Source organism: Candida margitis (genome assembly GCF_024628925.1).
Source record: "Candida margitis strain CBS 14175 chromosome Unknown scaffold5, whole genome shotgun sequence".
Classification (NCBI taxonomy): Eukaryota; Fungi; Ascomycota; class Pichiomycetes; order Serinales; family Debaryomycetaceae; genus Lodderomyces; species Lodderomyces margitis.
Genome location: NW_026261914.1, coordinates 341,376 through 365,297, shown reverse-complemented (window position 1 = coordinate 365,297; position 23,922 = coordinate 341,376). Strand labels below are relative to the sequence as shown.

General features: G+C 39.6%; 9 protein-coding genes across 9 annotated transcripts; 4 read left to right on the top strand and 5 right to left on the bottom strand. All coding sequences in view use genetic code 12, as the record gives it.

Moving 5' to 3' along the window:
- CANMA_005313 (uncharacterized protein) lies at nt 1–966 on the top strand (the record flags this gene model as incomplete). The annotated part of the gene is made up of 1 exon (XM_051817683.1): nt 1–966. A coding segment is annotated over one exon (966 nt), but the record flags the coding sequence as incomplete, so codon positions are not given.
- A 1,547-nt stretch (nt 967–2,513) lies between these two features.
- Nucleotides 2,514–4,286, top strand: NAG3 (Nag3p; the record flags this gene model as incomplete). Its single annotated transcript, XM_051817682.1, has 1 exon — nt 2,514–4,286. One exon carries the CDS (start codon nt 2,514–2,516, stop codon nt 4,284–4,286), a length of 1,773 nt encoding a protein of 590 aa, XP_051669246.1.
- A 250-nt stretch (nt 4,287–4,536) lies between these two features.
- On the bottom strand, nt 4,537–5,802 carry DAC1 (Dac1p; the record flags this gene model as incomplete). Its single annotated transcript, XM_051817681.1, has 1 exon — nt 4,537–5,802. The coding sequence occupies one exon, from the start codon at nt 5,800–5,802 to the stop codon at nt 4,537–4,539; it is 1,266 nt and encodes a 421-aa protein (XP_051669245.1).
- Nucleotides 5,803–6,861: 1,059 nt separating this feature from the next.
- On the top strand, nt 6,862–7,620 carry NAG1 (Nag1p; the record flags this gene model as incomplete). The annotated part of the gene is made up of 1 exon (XM_051817679.1): nt 6,862–7,620. The coding sequence occupies one exon, from the start codon at nt 6,862–6,864 to the stop codon at nt 7,618–7,620; it is 759 nt and encodes a 252-aa protein (XP_051669244.1).
- Nucleotides 7,621–7,755: 135 nt separating this feature from the next.
- HXK1 (hexokinase 1) lies at nt 7,756–9,429 on the bottom strand (the record flags this gene model as incomplete). Its single annotated transcript, XM_051817678.1, has 1 exon — nt 7,756–9,429. One exon carries the CDS (start codon nt 9,427–9,429, stop codon nt 7,756–7,758), a length of 1,674 nt encoding a protein of 557 aa, XP_051669243.1.
- A 616-nt stretch (nt 9,430–10,045) lies between these two features.
- Nucleotides 10,046–15,278, bottom strand: NAG6 (dynamin-like GTPase; the record flags this gene model as incomplete). The annotated part of the gene is made up of 2 exons (XM_051817677.1): nt 10,046–12,512; nt 12,664–15,278. The coding sequence occupies 2 exons, from the start codon at nt 15,276–15,278 to the stop codon at nt 10,046–10,048; spliced, it is 5,082 nt and encodes a 1,693-aa protein (XP_051669242.1).
- A 96-nt stretch (nt 15,279–15,374) lies between these two features.
- Nucleotides 15,375–17,558, bottom strand: CANMA_005307 (uncharacterized protein; the record flags this gene model as incomplete). The annotated part of the gene is made up of 1 exon (XM_051817676.1): nt 15,375–17,558. One exon carries the CDS (start codon nt 17,556–17,558, stop codon nt 15,375–15,377), a length of 2,184 nt encoding a protein of 727 aa, XP_051669241.1.
- An 85-nt stretch (nt 17,559–17,643) lies between these two features.
- Nucleotides 17,644–18,606, top strand: CANMA_005306 (uncharacterized protein; the record flags this gene model as incomplete). Its single annotated transcript, XM_051817675.1, has 1 exon — nt 17,644–18,606. The coding sequence occupies one exon, from the start codon at nt 17,644–17,646 to the stop codon at nt 18,604–18,606; it is 963 nt and encodes a 320-aa protein (XP_051669240.1).
- Nucleotides 18,607–18,651: 45 nt separating this feature from the next.
- On the bottom strand, nt 18,652–23,106 carry CDR1 (ATP-binding cassette multidrug transporter; the record flags this gene model as incomplete). Its single annotated transcript, XM_051817674.1, has 1 exon — nt 18,652–23,106. The coding sequence occupies one exon, from the start codon at nt 23,104–23,106 to the stop codon at nt 18,652–18,654; it is 4,455 nt and encodes a 1,484-aa protein (XP_051669239.1).
- Nucleotides 23,107–23,922: the final 816 nt, after the last annotated feature.

Sequence of the window (23,922 nt, the reverse complement as noted above, 5' to 3'; positions counted from 1 at the left end):
GGTCCCGTTTGTGGTCCAATCTTTGGTGGTTTGTTGGCTGATCACGCACCTACATGGAGGTGGGTTTATTGGACATTCTTGATCGTTGCAGGGGTGTTTTATGTTATTTTTATTGCCCTTGTTCCTGAAACACATCATGGAACTTTGTTGAAAAAGAGATCAAAGAAGTTGAGAAAAGACACTGGTGATGAGAGATATAGATGTTTGAGTGAAATTGAAGTTAGGAATTTTGTTGAAATTGCCAAGACATCCCTTTTAAGGCCATTTGTATTGTTGAGTGAATTGATTGTATTTTTGGTCACCATATACATGGCTGTTATTTATGGTTTGTTGTACATGTTCTTTTTTGCTTATCCTGTCTTGTACATGGAAGGTAAAGGTTGGTCAGCTTCAAAGACGGGTGTCATGTTTATCCCAATTGGTGGTGGTGTTATTATAGCCACATTGGCAGCACCGCTTTTTAACAAGGACTACAATAGAAGAGCTCAAAAGTATAGAGACAGAGGAGAATTACCACCAGCTGAATTAAGATTGATTCCAATGATGATTTCTTGTTGGTTTGTTCCTGTTGGTCTTTTTGCTTTTGCCTGGTCATCATACAGCTGGATCTCTTGGGCCGGTCCATGTTTTTCTGGTTTAGGTGTTGGATTCGGTCTTTGTGGATTGTACAATCCAGCCAACAACTACATTGTTGACTCTTACCAACATTATGCAGCTAGTGCATTGGCAGCAAAAACATTTGTCAGATCAGTTTGGGGAGCTTGTGTGCCATTGTTTACTATTCAGATGTACCACACGCTAGGCTATGAATGGGCAAGTTCCTTGATGGCCTTCATCTCGCTTGCATGTTGCCTCATTCCATACTTATTTTACATCTTTGGAGCCAGAATCAGAACATACTCCAAATACGCTTATTCGCCAAATATTGATACCAAGAAGCCAGATTTGGAAAGCCATGGCCACTAAATATTGAGTCTCATAACCCATATTGCGTGTCGTAAACTTTATACATATATAGAAACATTTATAAATTTTAATAAAGTAATATTTATCGGAATCTTTTTTTACCCACTTTCTTTATTTTGGAAAACGTTTGTGCTAACGTGCAGTGGTCCAGTGGTTATCTGTGGACCTGTTCATAAATTGCGCTCTTTCTAGATAAGGGCTCATATTCGTCAATCTAATTACTTGCATTGGCCGTATCTGAAGCCGTTGATGGTTGGTTCAAATAATTTTAATTTATTTTTTATTATTTTTTGCAGCCATGGTTTGAAACTTCCACAAAATGGAAAAAAGAAACCATATGCAATCTAGGAGTTCTAGAACGATTTCAACGTATGGTTGTAGCCAACGGTGTTGAAAATAATGTTGCATTGTTAAGTTTTGGTGACTGTGTTTGTCTATAATGATCTTTTGGTTTGGCTCTAGAACAAAAATGGCAGTTTGAATCGAGCAGTTCACAAAAACGGCTAAAAAAATTGAATGCATGTTATAATTTTGTGTACCCTGCTTTTAAAAAATATAAATAGTTTTTTTTTGTGTGTGTTTCTTTTTGCTTTCCAGCCGATCAAAGAGTTTTCTATTGGGGTACACTTAGAGAGAGGGAGGAGGAAGCACTAGTAGACCGTTTGACTCGGGACAGCCAAAAAAAGGACAAGGTAGTTGAATTTGGTGTATCACCGACTAGAATGGACTGATGGACTGAGTAATTACCCTGCTGTTTGGAGCTCTATTGACTGTTTAGTGAAGTAACGGAAAAAAAAGTACATCGGCATTTACAGTTCCCAAATACTACGGCTGAAGCTAGTTAGTTCCATCAAAATACACAAAACCTTTCACAGAAAAGATTGCTTAAAATATAAAAAAATAAAAAAAAAGAAAAAAAAAACCATCAAACTATACTTACTACTTTGCTACTGACTTAGTATTAGTATTACTAGTCAGCTAGTTGTATTATTATTGTCATTATTATTAAACTATAAAACTATTGTTATTCTTTTTGTTTTTTTTTTTAGTTTATTATTATTATTATTAGTAGTAGTAGTAGTAGTAGTAGTAGTAGTAGTAAAATAACGCAAACAACAATAGAGAATGTCATTTTGGAGTAAAAGAGTTGCCACACTTAAAAAAGAAAAAGAATATAACACTAAAGCCAAAAACCAATAACCTAAACTATTTGTTAAAAGAAACAAAACAAAAAAGGAAAAAAGGGAAAATTAGTTTTTCAATTTTCAATTTTCTAACCGATTGTAAAAGTAAGAAGAATAAGACACAATAAAGTAAAAAAAAAAATACAATATAAATAGGACAGAAATATCCCCCCTCTCTGTCCCTCCTCCCCATCATTCTAATTTTTATATTTATCATCAGATCATTTCAACTAATATTCATTCACTATTCACATTTCATCACCATATATATACAACACACATCACAGATTTACTTTTAACTTAATTCCATAATATTCTTCATTTATATACCCTTATAGTTTGTTGCCTTCCCCCATAAAAATAATGACAAATAATTCAGACGATACTAGCAGTATTGATTCTAATAAAATCACTCCATATCAGGATGAAGGTTCTGCTGCTGCTGCTGCCCATCACAATGAACCACTCGGCAAGAGAATAAGTCACAGTTTGGAACATTTTCGCTCACACGACTCTGCTGATGAAAAAGAGTTGGAAAAATTGGTCACCAACAACCAGGGAGTGGAAAAGATCATTACCGAACTTCGCGAAGGTTATGGCCGTTTAGGACCATTAGAACAAGACTTGGATGTCAAAAAGCAATTGACACACCCAGATCCACAATCAGACTTTAACGAAAATGATCCTTGGAAGTACCCTATTGACTTGAACACTGGTTTAAGGATTGTTGAATGGGTAGAAAATGATAAACAAAATCCAAAAACGTTTGGAACTGGAAGAAAATGGTTATACACCGGTTTGCTAGGTTCTATTTGTTTCGTGGTTGCCTTTGGTTCTGCTATTGTTACTGGTGATTTGGATCGTCCTGCCGCTTACTTTGGTGTTTCTGAAGAGGTCATCATTTTAGCATCGGTTACCATGTTTGTATTGGGTTTCGGTTTCGGTCCTTTGGTGTTTGCCCCCATGTCTGAAGAAGTTGGAAGAAAGCCTATTTATGCGGTAACACTTTTTGTTGCCTTGATATTTATTGTCCCCTGTGGTGCCGCAAAAAATATTGGAACTTTGCTTATTTGTCGTTTGATTGATGGAACCGCATTTAGTGCTCCAATGACTTTGATTGGAGGTTCATTGGCAGATATTTGGGACGGGCCACAGAGAGGTGTTGCTATGGCCATCTTTTCAGCCGCTCCATTCTTGGGTCCCGTTTGTGGTCCAATCTTTGGTGGTTTGTTGGCTGATCACGCACCTACATGGAGGTGGATTTATTGGACCTTTTTGATTATTGCTGGTGTATTCTATGCTTTCTTCATCACCATTGTCCCTGAAACACATCATGGTATTTTATTGAGAAAGAGAGCTAAAAAGTTGAGAAAGGATACTGGAGATTCAAGATACAGAAGTTTGAATGAAATTGAGATTAGAAAGTTTAAAGATGTTGCCAAGACATCACTCTTGAGACCTTTTGTATTGTTGAAAGAATTGATTGTGTTTTTGGTCACTATTTACATGGCTGTCGTTTATGGTTTGTTGTACATGTTCTTTTTTGCTTATCCAGTTGTTTACATGGAAGGTAAAGGTTGGTCAGCTTCAAAGACGGGTATTATGTTTATCCCAATTGGTGTTGGTGTCCTTATTGCAACTGCTGCTGCTCCATTCTTCAACAGGGACTACAATAGAAGAGCCCAAAAATACAGGGACAGAGGAGAATTACCACCAGCTGAATTAAGATTGATTCCAATGATGGTTTCTTGTTGGTTTGTTCCTGTTGGTCTTTTTGCTTTTGCCTGGTCATCATACCCTCATGTTTCTTGGGCCGGTCCATGTTTTTCTGGTTTAGCAGTGGGTTTCGGATTCTGTTGTTTATATAATCCAGCCAACAACTACATTGTTGACTCTTACCAACATTATGCAGCTAGTGCATTGGCAGCAAAAACATTTGTCAGATCAATGTGGGGAGCTGCTGTTCCATTGTTTACTATTCAAATGTACCATAGATTAGGTTACGAATGGGCTAGTTCCTTGATGGCCTTCATTTCATTGGCCTGTTGTGCAATTCCGTACTTGTTTTACATTTTCGGAGCCAGAATCAGAACATACTCCAAGTACGCTTATTCCCCAGAAATGGATAAAAAGTGAGAAAATTAGACGTGGTTGTCATTTTGGCTTTAGGAGCATTATTTTATTTGTTTGTTTTGTTTTTTTTTTTTTTTTTCATGCATATAGGCTATTGATATAGAGATAGTCTAAGATACTTCAGAATTAGTTTTATTTTAATTTACATTTTTAATGGGTTTGGGCACTCTTTTTTGATTGTGAGTCAAGGTAACTACAAGGCAATAGTTCTAAAACGAGTTTCTCTCATACAAGTTTATTTATTGTATATTCTCTATAACACAGCTTGGATTTTGTGTTCTCTGGAATAGCTTGATTGGGGGATATCAGACGAAGAAATTTCATTACCCAATTTGTAAACTCGCGTGACAAATCCATCTTGATTCAAGACAACCAAATCGGCATCGCACCCAACATTCAAGAACCCTTTTTCATTCTCAATTCCGATTGATAAAGCAGCGGTATTAGTGACCGCTTTAACCGCCTCTGGTAATCCAATATTGGCCCATTTCATCAAGTTTCGAACACATTGCGGTAATGTTGTAGCGGCACCAGCCAAGGTATCGGTGTTTTTCAAGTACAATCTGTCACCTGTCTTGACTATCACTTGATCGTCCCATTTGTATTCGCCATCGGGTAATCCTATCATGTGCATTGCATCGGTGACCAAGACACACTTAGTTGGGTTGGACTTGTAAGCCAAGTTGACCATGGATGGGTCAATATGTACACCATCGCATATAAGTCCAAAGTATGGAGTTTGGCTTGGAGGCACAGCAGGCGTGTTTATCAAACCAACCACACCGGCGTCACGATGGTGAGGTTGCGGCATGGCATTGTACAAGTGAGTAATCATTGTGCATCCATTCTCAATGGCATCGACACCCGTCTTGTAATCTGCCATAGTGTGGCCAATGGCAAAGACACAATTCTGCTGTTTGACAAACGGTATCAAGTCCAAGACTCCTGGAATTTCGGGAGCTGCAGTGATGATGCAAACGTTTTCCAATAGGTTGTCTTTGCCGCCATATACTTGTAGTAGCTTGTTTTCACCTCCTTTAGCATCAACAAAGGTTTCTGATGGATGACATCCCTTTTTTTGCAAGTTGATAAACGGACCTTCAAGGTGCGCTCCCAAAGAATCGGTCTGGTTGGACAACCTTGACTTTTTGTACAAGGGAAGCACTTTTGTGTAGACGCTGGGGAAATTGGACGTAACTGTTGGACAAAGCGAAGTGACACCAGTAGACAAGTACTTTGTCATTGCATCACGGTAAAATCTTTGAAACTCTTTGACATCCTCTTTAGTTGAATTTTCATTCAAGCTTGAGAAATTTAAACCATAAATACCATTATTTTGAATGTCAATGAATCCGGGAGCAATGATTTGCTGGTGCAAGTCGATGGTCCTTGTGATCTCATTGGAATCTCTTGGTTTATTGGCTATTTTTCTAGTGTTGTTGTCAATATATAAATCGGTGAATTCGTATAATTCGCCATTATCGATGAGATGGCAGTTGGTGAACCTTGTGTATGGCATGATGTAGGTTTTAGGTATGTTGGGGGTATCAGTGTGTGTGAATGTGTGATCTGGAAGAAGAATAAAGATCTAAAACAAAATTCTCTGTAAATCTCATATCTTGTGAGTTGCGCCTTTGTATATATATATATATATATATACATAAGTCCATGTGGGCCGAACTGTGTTTAAAAGATAAAAAGAATATAAATTATGTCACATCTTGTGTGGTAACAACGTTGCATTGAAAACAATAAAGAAAAAAGATAAAAAAAACCAAATAAAAAAAAGAAAAAAAAGAAACGGGGGTAGAAATGAGAAAAAATTGCGTCACGGTTTCAGCGCCAATTCCGTTGGGACCGTCACACATTCAATTGCTTTTATTGTTTGTGTGTGTGTCTGTGTGTGGTGTGTGTGTGGTGTGTGTGTGTGTGTTTTTGAAATGTTTCAGCCAATTAGTATGCAAGAGCTATTGCGAGGGTACCAAGAAAGCCATATGCAATGTAGTAACACTCTCTTGAGCATAGGCTTGGATTTGCGTACTATAGTATGCCCAACGAGCCTTTTGTGGCTTGAATGTAACATCAATTGACCCGTGCAACCTAGATTGATGTTACATTTTAAAAGCGTGACCGGCAAAAAAAATAGATGAGAAAAAGAAATAGAAAAAACATTTTACTGTTGGAGCTGAAACCAATTGGTTTTATGGCTCTGGTTGCTGTAACGCAACCCTATCTTACGGAGTCAGGTGTAACTTCTTGGCTTGGTGTATGTCTTGGCTTTTTTCAATTGTGTTGCAACTACTCTATTCTATCACTACTGCCCGACCCACCACCATTAACAAGAACATAATTCATATGTGGAGTTTACCTTTTGTGTCATATTATTATCAGGTATCTTTTTGTATACAACATAAAGACAGATGCAATGAAAAACAAAAAAAAAAAAAACAAAAAGTAGGTTCCATTTTTTGCTTGAACGATATTGTGCTTTAGAGTTTTTTCATCAAACTATATATTACTATCTCATCTTGCAATTGTTGATCAACCAGAAGATGTACCATTACTTTACAGTTTAACCATGAGACAAGCTACTTTTTCATCACCAGAAGATGCTTCGCAATACTTGGCCGATTACATCATGCACAGAATCAAAAGCTTCAAGCCGACACCTTCTAGGCCATTTGTTCTTGGCTTGCCAACCGGGTCTTCACCAGAAGGGATCTATGCTCGATTGATTGCTGCTTACAAAGAAGGAAGAATTAGTTTTAAAAACGTTGTCACATTCAATATGGATGAATATTTGGGCTTGACTCCCCAAAACCCACAATCATATCATTACTTTATGTATGACAAATTTTTTAACCACATTGACATACCTAGAGAAAATATCAATATATTAAATGGGTTGGCCGAGAATGTCGATAGGGAATGTGCCAATTATGAAGCCAAGATTAAGAAATATGGCAGAATTAACTTATTCCTTGGAGGATTAGGACCTGAGGGCCACTTGGCGTTCAACGAAGCCGGTTCAACTAGAGATTCAAAAACTCGAAAAGTCGATCTTGTCGAGTCTACAATCAAAGCCAATTGCAGGTTTTTTGACAATGATGAATCGAAAGTTCCCAAACATGCCCTCAGTGTTGGTATTTCAACCATTTTGGATAACTCTGATGAAGTGTCGATTATTGTGTTAGGTGCAAACAAGAAATTTGCTTTGGACAAGACAATTAATGGCGCAAAAAATGATCCAAAATACCCATCGAGCTACTTGCAAGATCATAAGAACGTATTGATTGTGTGTGATAATGCTGCTGCTGGATTAAAATCAAAGTTATAGTGGTTATAGTTTATGAACAATCTAATAGAGAGAGATTACTTGTATTCAAAGGCAAAAACTACAACCAATTTTAAATGTTACAATATTTCACCATAGTATTCATATTCCGTTTCTATTAACCTCCCTATTGGCTATTTACTTTGAATAATAAGCTGCACCGATTGCAGCACCAATTATTGAACTATTTTCAATCAATTCTAAATCAATCTCGTAATTGTTAGCTTTAGCGTCCTCACTCTCATTGACATAATCGATAATCAATTTTCTATAGTTGTGGAAATGGTTCAACACCGACCCTACGTATCCAATTGTTAATAATCCATTTAGATTCTCCAACTTGTTGAATTTCTTGATAAGTTTAAAAAAAGCAATGATGGCATTTGCGACAATAAAAGATGCTCTTTGAATTACTGCCTTAATCACGTATCTAATTATGGCAATATCTGAATCGGGAATTGTCTTGTGCCACTGGTAAACATGACATATCTTTTCGCCAATAGCATCAAAGTCGTGGCTCTCGTCAATGAAACACATGAGCTCACCTTCAAAGCCATCATACTTGACATTCAAAATCGAGTCCAACTCTTGGCTATCAAAGTCAATGAAAATCTCCTTTTTTTCAATCAATTCAGCTAGGACTAATCGAGTTAGCTCAGGCAAGTATCTCCCACTACTCATCAACTCATGCGGTTGGAAAATGGTGTTTGTTTCTGGGTCCGGTTGTAAATAGGTCTTAAAATGATGTTTAAAATTGTCAAATCGATGATCTATCATTGTATCGTACTTTGTCGCAAAATCGTCACACAAGTGTTGTCCAAACAACGACAATTCTGTATTGAATAACATCTTGTCATCGATTAATTTGCTTGGATGCATCCTGTCTGTATTTGCCTCTAATGAGCAGCACATGTTGAATCCAGTTCCCAACACCATGGCCAACCTCATCTTGTCGTCCAAAAATGCCCCCGCTGAATAAACTGCCAACGAGTCATTCAATATTGACCTAATATCAACCTTCAAATCAAACTCTTCTTGCAAAACAGCTTCAAACATTTGTTTCAAATCTTTATCGTAAACATCGTCACCAATCGTGTATCCTTTTGATACATGTCGAATTTTGCCGTTGTTGTAACTTGTTGTGTCCAAGGGGAATGACCAAGTAATACCAGCCTTGATGATGTCACTTGTGCTCAACGTTTCTTGCTTCTTGATAGTTTCCATTATCTTGAATCCAATGAATTTGAAAAAATTGCGGTCAATGACTTTGTACTCGTTGCATATTAGCCATTTTTCTTCAACAACAATATTAATCCGATCTGACCTAGAGCCATATTTGTCTTCTTCCTGTGGTGCGATGTCTACAATTGCAACGCGAAGTGTAGAACCACCTAAATCAACAACCAAGTACAGTCCGTTTTCATCGCCGGTGGGTGATATGTTGTAATTCGGCAACATGGTTATAGCGTCTTGTGATAATGATGCATTAAGGTCTGATAAAAGAAGCTCCGAGTGTTTAATCAAACTTTCTTGCGTTAAAGGGCCCTTGAATGAGTTTATAATTGTGTCGAGCGATGGTGAAAGCTTAATATCGTGGATGCTGATTGAGTCTGTGCTTGTCATTGGCGACGAGCGTGGCGACGATAAGGACGATAACGTCTCTGACAACGAATGGATCGTCTTGGAGTCCAAATCGACCTCCTTTGATTCGATACTTGTGACCGATTCGACCGTTTCGTGATTGTTGGTAACATCAGTCGTGATCCCATACGAGGGGTGATTGCTGGTAAGTGTGTTGATACTTGGAATCATTGGGTGGCAGGACGGTATAATGCTGTAGAAATGATTGGAATTAAAGATAGTGCATTATTTCATTCAAGGTTGAAACAGTTGGATACAACAGTGTATTTATGCAAAAGAGTAAGGCAAAGTTAATGATAGTTGTTTCATTCAGTTTTGGCTTTTGGTAACATTTTAATTTTTTTCTTCGTCTTTTGTAGAGAGATTGTGTAACTAAAAAATGTACATAGGTTGCAAATGAAATTCCAAATAAAAACAGAAATAAAAAATAAAAAAAACAACTTTGGTCTTTCCTTTCAGGAACGGACACCAAAATACCAAATTCTGGGGTTCTAATGAGCACCCAGGCCAAGCAGTCAACCCCTATATAGGTGTAACTAACTCACCAATGTAGTGTTGTGCTTCTATAAGGCGTTTTGCACTGCGTGGACCTGCGTACTATTTTCAGGTTACATTCGGCATTCGCCCCTAAATAAAAACTTGATGTAATTACGTTACATTAAAAAAATAAAATGGGCTACCAATTGATTTCTCAATTCACTGCATTTTCATATTCGTATTTACAATTTAGGGGGGCATCTGCAATTACAACACTATGATCTTTTTAAACACAATTGAAAACTATAAACTACTCAATCTCATCCTTCTCTTTGTGACCCCCCTCCACAACCTTTTCCTGCTCCTTTGTCCGTTCAATTTCATCTTCAAAACTTGCCTGCTTCACCTTTCCTGTCATCTTGTCAAGGTTACGAGCTTGGATCTCGTGGTCATCAATCAATACCTCCCTCAACTTTTCCTTTGCTATAACCACTATATCATCAATTAATCTCTGGCCAACAGAAATTGCTGGCTTTAAAAGATTCAAAGTATACAACACGTAGACTGATGCCGCCAACACAATAACAAGAGCAAATGTGAATGGGTTACGCACAATTGCCATAAATTCATTCCACCCTAATGCAATTATAACGAGATAAATGTAGTAAGGAATTTGTGTAACATGCAGAACAATGGAACGTTTCGTTTCGACAAATTTGGCATCAATCTCTTTCTTGAATTTTGAGTGAATTTGTGCCTTTTCAGTTTCATCAATGATATCGGAAAATGACTGTGACTCGTCGTTGTCTTCATCTTCGTCTTCATCACTTTGGCTCAGCTTCAAGCCTAAATACTGAGCCCGCAATTTTGCATTAAATATATCAAACTCTGGTACAATCTCCGAGTCATCGCTGAGTTTTGCAATAGTAAGAACGGGTAAAACCACTAAAGCATATTCCTTAGCAATAGCAAAGTTGGCTTCCAATTCTCTTGCATCCTGATACAACTTGGGTAAACCATTAGAATCATACCTAAACTTGTCGTCGAATCTGCTTTGTAAGATGTCAAGAACCCTCTCCTTGTAGATGAACTTGTGGATAAGATCGTAAAAGTTGTTCCAAGATTTGAACTTGAATTTCTTGACAGCTTCTTCATTATCAGTTTCTGAAGTATTCAAGCCAAAATCGCCCTTATACTTGGAAACGAATTCGTTGATGTAACTGTCAAATTGTTTCAAAATTATGTCCCAAGTGGTCTCACTGGGATCATTAAGCTCAAATTGTATCGTTTTAGACAAGCTGGTGGACAATTTTTTGGTAGCCTTATTTACAATACTATCCAATTCAACCTTTTGCTGCTTTGTGATTGTAGAGCTGATCGCTTTTTCAACTTGCTCAATGACATCATTATATTCAAATACTCCCTCCAATGAAATCAAGCCTAAACTCGTTTCAATCAAGTTTATAACCTTTTCTGACAACTGTTTGCTCTGTTGAACAAAATCTTTTCCTTTTAATGCCGCTAAATCAACCCTAAACGAAGATGTGGTGGTTTCAACCAACTGTTTAGCGTATGTATCAAAGAGTTCTTTGAATTTGGAGTGGATCAATGACTCTAACTTGACACGCTTTTGTTCGTAGACAGACTTGTTGTATTTGGCTGCCGCGTGGTCGTACTCTTCAAGTATATCATGCTTTAAGTCAATAAACACGGCACCAATGTCTTCATACGATGGGTCATTTTCAACCACTTTAAACAATTCACCAAATTTTCTCAAAAACTCTTGGTACATTTGCTCGACAATCTCGTCACACTTGAATTGTGCAACTAAAATCTGTTGAGTTGGTAGATCCAAGTCCTTGTTGTTTTCAATTTGCTCCCAACACTTTTCAGCATATAACGTCCAGCCTTCAACAGGAATACTATGGTGATACTCAGGCTTGAAGAGGTCACCCTCTTTGACCATTCTGTCCCCTAGTCTTCCGATTCCCTCCAAGAATTCTTTCGGCTGAAGTATCTTATGGTTCAATGCATGGAAATCCAAATCAAAAAAGTCCTCAAATTTTAAATGGCTCAACTCGCTTGGCTTCAGCAATGAGTCCCAAATCTTTTTCAAATCCTGGGTAATGGTGTCGGCCAAACTTTCAACGGGAGTCGTTCCCACATGATCTCGAATAACAATCAACAACAACACCTTGTGGTCGTTACTGGAATCCAACTTGCTTTTTCCAAACAACGTGATATTCACTTCAAAGACTGTCTTTAACAAACCTAAATTCGCACCTTGGTATAGCCCAACTTGGGTTTCCCAGATGTTGAGGATCAATACTTCCGACGTGGATAATGCAAATAAGGCGGCTTTCCTCTCAAAATCCTGATCCTCACCTCTTTCTCTTCCGTCAGTCCCTTCAACGTCCATAACAAGAATGTTTGATTTTGTGGAAACGTGGCCAGATGTTGTTGAAACTCCTGGAGAATGAGCCAACCAAATACCTTTGGTTGTTTGTTGTCTACTGTGTTCGTTCATGACATCAAAATTAGTATTAAATAAGTTATTCAACAACGTTGACTTACCCGTTGATTGTGACCCAAACACTGCCACAATGTGATAATTGTGGCCCACATTTGCCAGTGACGTCTTGCCAATGTAATCTAAAATCGCATTGTTGAACTCTTTGTTCTCATCAATGACCTGGATTGCATCTTGCACATGGACCGGTACAAAGGATGATGTTGAAGAAGAAATTTCTGATAGTGGTTCTTCACTCATGGCTTTACTTTTTCATAGGTGGTGGGTATTTTAGTGGGGAAAAAGACAAAAGTTTGTTCACGGATAAATCAGAAAGAAAACAAAAAAATAGAAAAAAAAAAAAAAAAAATATCACAGGTGCGTGAATAAACTCGGTTTACATTGTTTTTACTACATACGGTTTCTCTTTATTCTTAAACCTTGTCCTAGCGTCGTCCAATTCTTTCCTCGTCTTGTTCAATTCCTTAAACCTGGTCTTTTCATATTTGGTCCGCTTGCTTAGCCTTATTGATGCTATCACAGATAGTGCCAAACCTTTGAAAGTGCGCTTAGGTTTCGTTGATCCACCAACGTATTCCGGATATAACCCAACAACAGCCAACTTTGAATCATCACTAACTTTAAATCGACTGTTTTTGATTTGATTGATAGCATAGTCATACATGAACATGTAATCCAGCGCCTTGAGCGCAGCATCCCTATATCTTTGTTTAAAGTATTGCCAACCGTTTATGTAAAACTTGACCCGCTCGATATCCTCAACTGACTTGAGATTGGTTTTGTACTCCAACATTTTTTCCGTAAGCTTTCTGTAGTCTTTGGTGGAGTTGCTCAACTGTGACTTGTAGTCGCTTATTTGATCCTGTAGCTCTTTCACTTTATCGTTGTTCGACTTTTCTACTCTGGCGATTTCTGCATCACGGTCCAATTTAGTATTTTTTAGCTGTTCTGTGATTCCACTGAGCTCCTCTCGAGCCTTTTTGAGTTGGAATTCTTGGTATGCTTGAATGGCTGATTCTTCTTCCTTTTTGTCACCATTCAATAGACTCTCTACTGACTTGAGTTGTTCCTCTTTGCTGACTACCCTATCTTGTAAGAATCTGATTTCCTCGTGGGTCTTTTTAAGCTCATTTTCCAACTTTCTCACAAGCAAATCGCTATCCTTCAACTCATTTTTCATAGTCATTATTCTGTCTCTCACGTTGGTCTCAAAAATGTCTAACTCTTCTTTACTTGAGACTCCCAAATCTTCAAGGATTCGTTGCATCTCTTTGAGTTTTCTCACTAGCTCCCTGTTGTCATCAAAGAGTTCTTTGTTGTCTTGACCCTCCTCTTTTAGCAATCTCAATTCTTCCTCCAACAGGAGAACCAACTTTGATAACGATGAAACTTCCTCTTTGAGAGCATGTTCACTTGACAACAACTGCGACACTCGTTTTTCCGACTCCATCTCGTTCAAGTTTTCGAGCTGGTCAATCTCGTGGAGGCAAATTTGAAGATCAGCTTTCATTTTTTCAATTTCGTTTTTCAATGACTGATTCGTTGAAGCGAGTTTTTCATGATCAAGAGCCAAGTGTAAATTTTCCTCCTCGAGAGTATGGATCTGAGCCTCCTGCTCGAGGTTGGAGTTTGCTTTATTCTTCAATTTGGTCTTTAACGAGGTTACCTCTTCTTCCAAGTCTTGACAATGAGAAACTACCTCTTTCATCTTGTTCTGCAACTGTGACTGTTCTTTCTTCAATGAGCTCACTCTTTCAGCATCAACATTTTCCAAGTGGTTGTTAGTCTTCCCCAACAATCTTTCCATTTCTGCTTGCTCATGTCTTCCTCGCTCTATGGCTCTTTGCGCTATTTGAACTTCGCTCACAAGGTCTTTTACTCGTTCTTTCTCTTTATCAAGCTTGTCCACTAATAATCTATTGTCTTTGTCATACTGGCGTACGTCACTGGCTAAATCGTTTGATTTGTTTCTTTCGTGCTCTATCTGGCGCAACAAATCCAGTTTGGTCCTCGTAAGCGCATCCACATCAGCTTGCAACTGTTTCAGCTTCTGCAGCTGACTATCAAGTTGTTTTCTGAGACCTTGATTTACATCGCTGAGTTCGTTCAAATCAGCCTGAAAATGTCTCCTTGCTTGCAGAGTATCAGAAGACTTTTCTTTCATCGTATTGACCTCCTTTTGAGCTGTATTCAACTTGAGTTCGGCATTTGCTAGCAACAACTTCAAATGGTCTAGCTCTGACCGGTGTATCTGGTCATTTTCTTCGATTATTCGTTTCAATTCTTTTATTTGCCTGCTATCCTCCTGCGATTGCTTGCGAATTTCCGAATTGCCTTCTCTAACCATGTCGTAATCGCTTAGCTTTTCCTCGTAAATGCTAAGCTTCTGTCTCAACTGTAAGCACTCGTGTTTCAATTCCTCACTATCATCTTTGTCATGTGATTGTAACTCTTTTTCCAATTTCTCCATATCTCTAATCAATCGGTGAATCATCTTATCCTTGTGTTCGAGTTCGAGAAGATATTTCTCCTTCTGTGGGTCCTTCTGTGGGTCCTTCTCAGTACGTTGTAACCTCTCCTCCATCAACTTCAATTGACTTTTAAGTTCTGCATTAACTTCAATCATATTACTGTCAACCTCCATTTCCTCAACTAACTTGAGAAGCTCTTTGTATTTAATCTTCCAGCTTAACGCTTCAGACTCCAAGCGGTGTATAATTTCCTCCAGCTGGTTGACCCCCAATCCTACATTTGCAAACACTGTTTCATGCCTTGGTGATCTCTTATGGGGCTTAGTTGACACCGCTTGCTTTTTAAAGTCGTCTTCCCACTCTCTTGTAGTCTCGTCGAAACTAAAGTCACCTACATCATGGTGGATGTTTGTCGAGTCCTTCAATGTATGAAACAAATTTCGGTTGTTGGGTCGATTCTCTTCTGCATTGTAGCCTCGAATTACTTGGAATTTGGTATTTGGTCTCTTTTTACCGATTGGTGTGAAATCAACGCTAGCCATACTTGAAGCACTGTTGTTTTACAAAAATGGTTTGTTTACAATTTAGACGCGTAGATTTAAAAATGTAAATAAATAGATAAATATTGGAGCTACCAACTACACTTCACCGTATACCATCTCAAAGCAATCTATCAACCGCAAAGCATCCAGAATGTGTTCGAAATATGGTCCATTTCCTAGGATACCGCGACAACTCCGTACAGGTTCATTGTCACTGTGGCTTGCAAACTCTTGTATTTCATTGTAACGCAACTCTTGTACGTCGTGGTTGAGAAGATCGCGAATACCAGCTTGCCTTAAAATAGGCTTGACGTTGCTAGATACACGAACAAACAAAGACCTGATTCCTCGTCTTTGATAGTTTGTTATCAAGTTCTTCATGGTCTGCGCCGCTGAAGAGTCGATAGAGTTCATGCTGTCGACATCGAAAATCACGTATCTGGTCATTTCCTGATCACGACTTCTCTTCAGCGCTGGGTGCGCCCGCGTAGAGCCATACATTTCCACCCTTTTCAACCTTGCCACCAAATCACTACTATTGGTGAAGTTTAACGGCTCTGGAATCTTGATAATCAAACAGCCTTCCACTTCTTCAATCGCTGCAATGTTTAGCAGCGTCTGTCTCATGTCGTTGAAAATGTTCAATCGCGATATGCTGTCGTCAACTTCCTCCACTGGGATATCAGCATCAACAAATGTGTTCGAATTGGGAATTCTCCCCAAAATTTGTATGCGCGATGCAGTGGAATTCTTGATGACTCGGATTAAGGAGTACACAAGTCCAACAGCAATTCCACCCTCGATGGAGAATAATAACGTAGTGAGTACTGTGATTGCAAAGGTGATTAATTCGTCCTTCCCTCCAGTTCTCCAATAAAATGCTAGCTCGTATGGAGCCTCCTCGATCAACAGGATACCAATCACGCTTGTGACAACACTCAACATACATTTAGGAACAAAGTACAAGTACCCAAGGAGAAACTGAATCGTGAGGATGGTCAATAGGCCCATTATGGCTCCAGACATTGTAGTTTTGGCTGATATGGCGTTAATCTTGCTTCTGCCATAGCCACCAAACGCGGGTAATGCACCAAACAACGAGCCAATCAAGTTTAAACTTCCCAAAGCAACCAACTCTCTGTTTGTAGATATGGGCAAATCGAATCTCGTGCCCAATGATTTCGACGCAGTAGTAGATTCAAAAAAGCCCAACATGGCACAAAGAAACCCAGAGGTGCCTAACTGCTTTATGAGCTTCCACAGACTTAGGGGATTGTAAAATGTCAACGACTCCTTAGTTTTCACCTTGCCAATGATATCCACACCATCAAGGTCCCATCTAAAGTACTGACAAAATATAGTTGCACCACCGACGACAATCATTATCTCTGGGAAAAGAGCCACCAAGGAATTCTTGCTCCTCTTTTTGATGATTCTGCAGAGTATGATTATCGAAAACCCAATAGCGCTAATCTTTGCACTCAATGGATCAAAATGTCCTGCATTTTTAATCAAAAACACCACCTTGTCAAACGGCGAATGGATATCCATCTGGGACGGGTCATCAGAAATATCCTTCATCAACTTTTCCAATCCTAGGACAATTATAAGCGAATTTATATTCATAACCACCCCTACTCCCGCAATGAAACCTTTCAAAAGCGATCCACTCAAAACGTTGTCTAAGAACCCCAACCTTCCAATTCCAAACCCCAATAAACTAGCCCCACTGAGGAAGGTTATCACCGATACGTAATCCAATGGGTCCAAATGCTTCTTTTTCATATGATGAAGTAGAGGTTCAACCGCTTGTCCGACAACTAGCGAAATGGGCGCCTCGGGCCCAACCACCATTTGGGGTACACTGCCAAACACCAAGTAGATGAACGGTGCAATGCCCAATGAGTATAAACCCGAGATCACTGGTACATGTGCCAACGTGGTTGCATACGATAACGACAAAGGGAGCTGGAAGAAGACCAACGTCAAGCCTCCAATCAAGTCTCCCACGAAGTAGCGAAAGCTATAATGTCCGATCCACGACAAGAAGGGTAAATAGTAAGGGAGGATGTCGCTCCATTCTAAATGTTCTAAATTAACTGTGGATGCAGGCGCATACTGTTTATAGTTGATTGAGTTTGTGTCTGAACTTGATGAATCGTCGGTGTACTTGCTGGTATCAGTATGGATTAGTTGCTGCCTCTCGGAGTTGTGAACACGCCTAGCTGAGATTGGCCGTAAGCTTGGTGACGGACTTGCTATTCGTCTTGAACTCGACATTGTCGGTGGATGATACTTTGCCAATGAGAGAGAGAAAAAAAAATTGGAAATCTCTCAAACATACCTCTTTTATTCACCAGCAATAATGATATTCAAGAGGTTATTTTCAGTTACAAGATCATTGAAGGATAGTTTGATTTTAATCGAGGGATCCAAAGGTCAAATAAACCCAGCATCCTTATCCACTGTCTCGGCTGCCACCCAAATTGGTGAGCCGATAACGGCATTGGTAGTCGATCCTAGCATAGCTGAAGGAGCTGCCAAGGTGGAGGGCGTTACCAAAGTGCTTAAAACTGGAAAACCATACGAGCACTACTTATCTGAACAAGTGAGCCCCTTATTGAAGCAATTGATCGATGGGAAATTTACCCACTTTTTAATCTCTGGCTCATCTGTTGGAAAGTCAATTTTACCCAGATTGGGAGCCTTGCTAGACGTACAACCATTGAGTGACATTACAAAGGTAATTGACGGCAAGACGTTTGTTCGTCCCATTTACGCCGGGAATGCTTTAGCCACTGTTGAATCAACTGATGGTGTAATACTTGCATCGGTTAGAGCATCGGCTTTTGCGCCAGCAAAGGAACAAGATGCCGCTCCGATTGAGGAAATTAGTGCAGAGGCTGAATCAGGAAATAGTGCCGAGTTTGTTTCTGAGGATTTGGTTACATCAGAAAGACCTGAATTGGGCTCTGCCACTCGTGTGGTTGCCGGAGGTCGTGGGTTAAAGAATAGAGAGACGTTTGATGCGTTGATCGATCCTTTGGCCAAAAAGTTGAATGCGGCAATTGGTGCATCAAGGGCAGCTGTTGACTCTGGATTCTGTGACAACTCCTTGCAAGTTGGACAAACTGGAAAGATCGTTGCTCCTGAATTGTACATTGCAATTGGTATATCCGGTGCTATTCAACATTTAGCTGGTATGAAGGATGCAAAGGTTATCGTTGCTATCAATAAAGATGCAGAAGCTCCAATCTTTAATGTTGCTGATATTGGCCTTGTTGGTGATCTTGACACTATAGTGCCTGAATTGACTGAAAAGATTTAGAGGAATTAAGTTAAGACTACTTTAAAAAGCTTTACTATTACTATATTACTCTTTCCCTTTCTTGATCTTTTCACGGTCCCCCTTGGGTACCCTCGCTAACCAGTAAAAGAGCCCCGTGAAAACAATATTGATTGCAATAAACACAATCACCAATCCAAAATTTCTCCACCTTTCACTGTAGTTTGCATCTATAGAATCCAAAAAGGTATTTGTTGAGCTCATGGGGCACAACTGGCAACCACTTTTTCCATCCAAAATATATCCACCAGCTGCATCGACATACGGTTGTAGAAATGCTTGGCATGTCTGTCCCTTTGGTGGATTGAGACTCAACAATTCAGCCTTGCTGCATACAACTTTAGAGTTGGCCAAAGCTGTAGCCAAGATGCCTTGCACCATGTAAGTGAAAGGATTAGCACGGTACATGAATATCCAAAAACGCGGAAGTTTATCTCCTGGCTTGAGAACACCACAGAAATTCAAGCACATTGTGAATAATATGGTAGCTAGATTGGCTGCGTTATCTGCCAACTCGATGAATGAGATACACATGAGACCCATGGTGCTGGTGTATACAAAGAAAGAGTTGATGAATAGCCACATTAACGCACCACGTTCCTTTACCGCATGCGTGGGCTCTGCGTTGGCATATAGACCAATAGGGTAATACCAACAAAAGTACGCCACTGTACCAACTAGTATTTGAGGAGGAAACTCGGCGGTTATCTGTGCCATGATGAATGCAAACCAGTTGAATGTTCGTGAAGGTGCCTCTCTAACTTCGTAAACCTCTCTTTGCTTCACATATTGCGGAAGCAATTGCTCAATAAGGGTGTTGAAGGGAACAAAGAAAAGAAACACGGAAAACATTTGGTTTTGCAAGCCTTGTATCGATTTGTCAGCCTTGAAGAAAGAAAATCCATTGAACAACGATGCCAAGACGACCAAGATGAATTTGGCATAGATGAATCCTGGTGATCTCCAGTTTTGTAACATGGCTCTTTTAGTAGCCAAGAGGTACTGTTTCCAAATCGGGGCGGCATATTTAAACTTTGTTTCTGGGTCGTCATCCCGAGGAAGTTTTGATAACTCGTTCTCCATAGTGTCCAATTCCCTTTGAATGGAAGAGTATTCAGGAGAATTCTTCCATACTTCAAAATAGTCATACTTTGCATGCGACCCTGGGGCAGCACCAACCACTTGCAACATCCAGTCAGCAGGATTGGCAGTCTTGGGGCATGGGTCAGCACCATTCCTCTCAAAATAGTTGATTAGCGTTTCAAAGTTTTCTCCCAAGTCGCCAAAGTACACGGTCTCGCCTCCTTGTTGCAAAAACAATAACCTGTCAAACTCTTGCATCAAAAGCGCCGATGGCTGGTGAATGGTGCACAATATTGCTTGTCCGTGGTCAGCCAACTTTCGCAATAACTTGCAGATAGCCCACGCAGTTTGTGAGTCCAAACCTGAAGTAGGCTCGTCAAGGAACAACAACAACTTAGGCTTAGCCACCAATTCCACTCCAATGGTTAATCTTTTTCTCTGTTCAACGTTTAAGCCCTCTCCTGCAACACCAACCAATGCGTCTGCATAATTTGACATTTCCAACAAATCAATGATGTAGTCTACGTAAGCGTCTTTCTCACTCTTTGGAATCTTGTTTGATTGTCTCAAGTAGGCAGAAAATTGAAGTGCTTCTCTGACTGTCGATGTTGGAAGGTGAATGTCTTGTTGCTGAGCATAACCAATGCTTCTTCGAAACGATGAGTCGAGAGAGTGGCCATTCACCATTCTGACACCATCGGTTATGACCCCTGTGGTGAGTCTCTCTGACAAGCAGTTCAACAACGTTGTTTTACCGGCACCGGAAGCACCCATCAAGGCGGTAATCTGGCCCGGTTTGACCCACCCATCAATGTGGTTCAAAATCACCCTATCCTCCGTTTTAATCCTCACTTTATAGGTCAAGTCTCTCCATAAGAAGATCTCGTTGTTGCTTGAAAGTTCCAACCTGTTACCACTATTTTCTGTCTCTGTACTGTGGGGAAGCTTTTCATTCTCCCCAGATTCGCAGTCATTGTCCAACCTTTGGCGTTTGATTTTTTTCAAGGAGCTTCTCAAAAATAAAACAATTTCACCCTTTTGCATAGCACCTTTATTAAACTCGGTCAATGCGATGTAAACGAAAAAGAAAAAGACTGCAAATCCAACAGTTATACCAAAGTTCCTCCACTTGTGGGAGTTGTAGTAGCTATAGGCAACTCTGATATAGTCAGAACCATTAACGATATCATTTCCCGGTCTCGATCCTACTGTAGAACAAATTCTATTCTCGTTGGGTATATTGTTGTATCCCAAGCCGGATGGGATAAACTCAGTACATTTAAATTCTCTGTCATGGAATTCGTTGCACATGAGTGACTCAAAGACATACCCGATGGGGTTAATGTAATTGATCCACCTCGACCATCCCAACATCTTCGGCGTGGGAATGACAAATCCAGTGTATATAACCATCGCCAATAATATTGTCGTTGCTGGCGTCATTGAAGATGATATGGATTTAGACATTGCTCCAATGGACCTGAAAATATGCGACATGACTAAAGTACACCAAAAGCAAATCAACCAGTAAAAAAAGAACCTGCCCGGATTTCGTCTGAAATTGACCATGAAGTAGAATACAAAATTGAACGACATTGATGATACAACCTTTACTGGTAGTTGCGTTATCACACTCGCAAATGCCTCGGCAGAGGGACGATATAAAGCATACTTTTTGTGTTTTTCAATAATTGGCCTGGCGTCAAAGAGAGCCAAAATTTCTAAAAGCGATGAAAAAGCATTGTACAATACAGCATAGAACATGGCAGCACCCCTGTAGTAAAATGATCCTGTGTCTTGTTGCAAGTTGTAAAACACTGAACAAAGAATAAGACCCATGACAAACTGACCAACTATGGTAAAGATTGTCACCGATGGTTCACCCTTTGTTAAAAGCCAGTTGCGATACATGAGGTATCTCACTTGCATGTAGAAAGAGACTGTATATGATGAGCCGGGCTTAACATGGTCAGACTGTTTGGCGATGTGGGCCTCTTTAAATTTTTGCTTGGTGTTGAGCTTTTCACATTCAGCAAAGTACTCATCAATCTCCTTGGTTAAAGCAGCATACTCTGGTGACTTTTTCCATCTTGTTTCAAACTCTTCGGCTGTGCGGGGCACTTTATCTGCAAACCCTGGACGTGGCTTCCTTTCTGCTGGGTTAGTCAAAGAAGTTAAGAAATCGGCAGTGGTTTGTCTTTGTGGGCAATCCCACCCCATGTTGACGAAAAATTCTTTGGCTTTATCGGCGCGACCAAAAAAGATTTGGTATCCCTCGTACAACACAACAACCTTGTCGAATAAGTCGTATGCATCTTGTGAACATTGGTAGATAGCAATCAAGGGGGTAGTATCCAAGATCGCTGCTGATGTCTTCAATGCTCTGATGAACTCCAATGCTGTGGCTGAGTCCAACCCTCTGGTGGCATTGTCCCAGCATTGAATATTAGCACCATTCAATGAAGCCTCAGCAATTGACACTCTCTTTCTTTCACCTCCTGAAACACCTCTAACAAAGTCATTACCGACATTGGTATTTCGGGTATGTAACAACCCATATGTGGCCATGTACACATCGGCCATGTGCTCTGCATACTTCTTTCTATCCACATTTTCACCTCTATTTTGTGGTGTTCTCAATCTGGCTGCAAATTGCAAAGTATCCCCTACTGACAAATGTGGAAAGTGGACATCAGTTTCAGCGGAGTAGATAATATCTCCACGATAGTGCTTGGTTATATCTTTTGGCGTTAAACCATCATAGGTTATCTTTGATTCCTTACCAATGTGGAAACCGTAAGTGTTGACGGCAATAGTTTTCAACAATGTGGAGCAACCAGCACCTGGTCTTCCCAAAACAACTGTGAGCTCTCCGGGTCTCATTATAGCGTCCATATGTTTCAAAATGTTGAACATTTTTGACTCGTCTTCTTTTCTCAACTGTCCCAAGGCTTCTGTGGCAATCTTCCAAAGAGCATTTGTCACTGTTGGCTGATAGTCTGTATCATTTGCTGTACCATAAGCTCTCAAGTCTCGATATGCTACACCCAATTTAGAAGGTTTGTAGTAGTCTGGATTATTTTCAAATAACTTTCTCATATTCTTGACCCAGAATTTGGCATCAAAATTGTCTGAGTTGGGATCCAATCTCTCATCTCCCATGTCTTCCTCGACGGGATTCACACCAGGAACCATGGACATGTGTGTTAAATACCTTCTCAAACCGGCAGCTGAGCTAGTGTCGTCATTCGTGAATGTCTTTGCCAACTGCTGGACCTCTTGGGCGTCAAACCCTGTATAGTCTTCAACGTCTTCTTTGTCAGAAGAAGACGAAACAGTTTTATGTTTCTCCAATCTGTTCAAAGAGTCCTCCTTGGACTCTTTTCCTATATCAGACATGACTGTTGGAAAACCTTCTTCGTTGAAAAAATAAAAAACCTCTTCTTAAAGTGAAAAGAAATTTCGCTTAGTTCCGAGTGAAAGAATAATTGGTGGCAATAGACAGATAAAAAGGGACACTGACCTCTTTATATATATTTAACCCAAAATAAAGAAAATCAAATTATATGAAATTTCATCTGCCTTTGTTTTGTTTTGTTTTGTTTTTTTGTTTTGTTTTGTTCTTAGTCATTACGGAACTAAGACATTTCCCAATATATCACAAGAAAAATTACATACATACATAGTATTAGCAAGAAAACTGTGGTTACAAAAAGAATTGTATCGTATAGAGATACAATATGTAATAGTTGATTAGTTACACAAAGATAAAGAAAGGCTGAAAAAAATATTCGGGACTCGGAATGAACATTGAAACGGTACCATGAAACGGCTGATAGTTGAACTGGCCAGACATCAGATTGACAGTAAATGTTAGACAATAGTGGATTGAAAGATTGCAGCCGTTCAACGGCTACATTGCTTTTGGCTAAAGATAACCAACTAGATCTCACTACTGCAAGGAGTTAAAAGCCGTTTCCTATAAGTTATTTTTCGGGTTGTTATTCGGCTTAATTTCCGTTTTTTTTTTTAATGCATTGCAACACACACCTGTGGTCCACTGCAAGCTTCTGTAGTTGCTCACGGTGCGATTTGGAGAAAGTTACGTAGTGTGCAACTATCTCAACTCGATCTAGTTTCCAGGATCTTCTTCAAGCGGTTGTAAGAATGTTGATAATTGCCGTACTCTTAGGATTGTTTCTCCAACTGTAATAA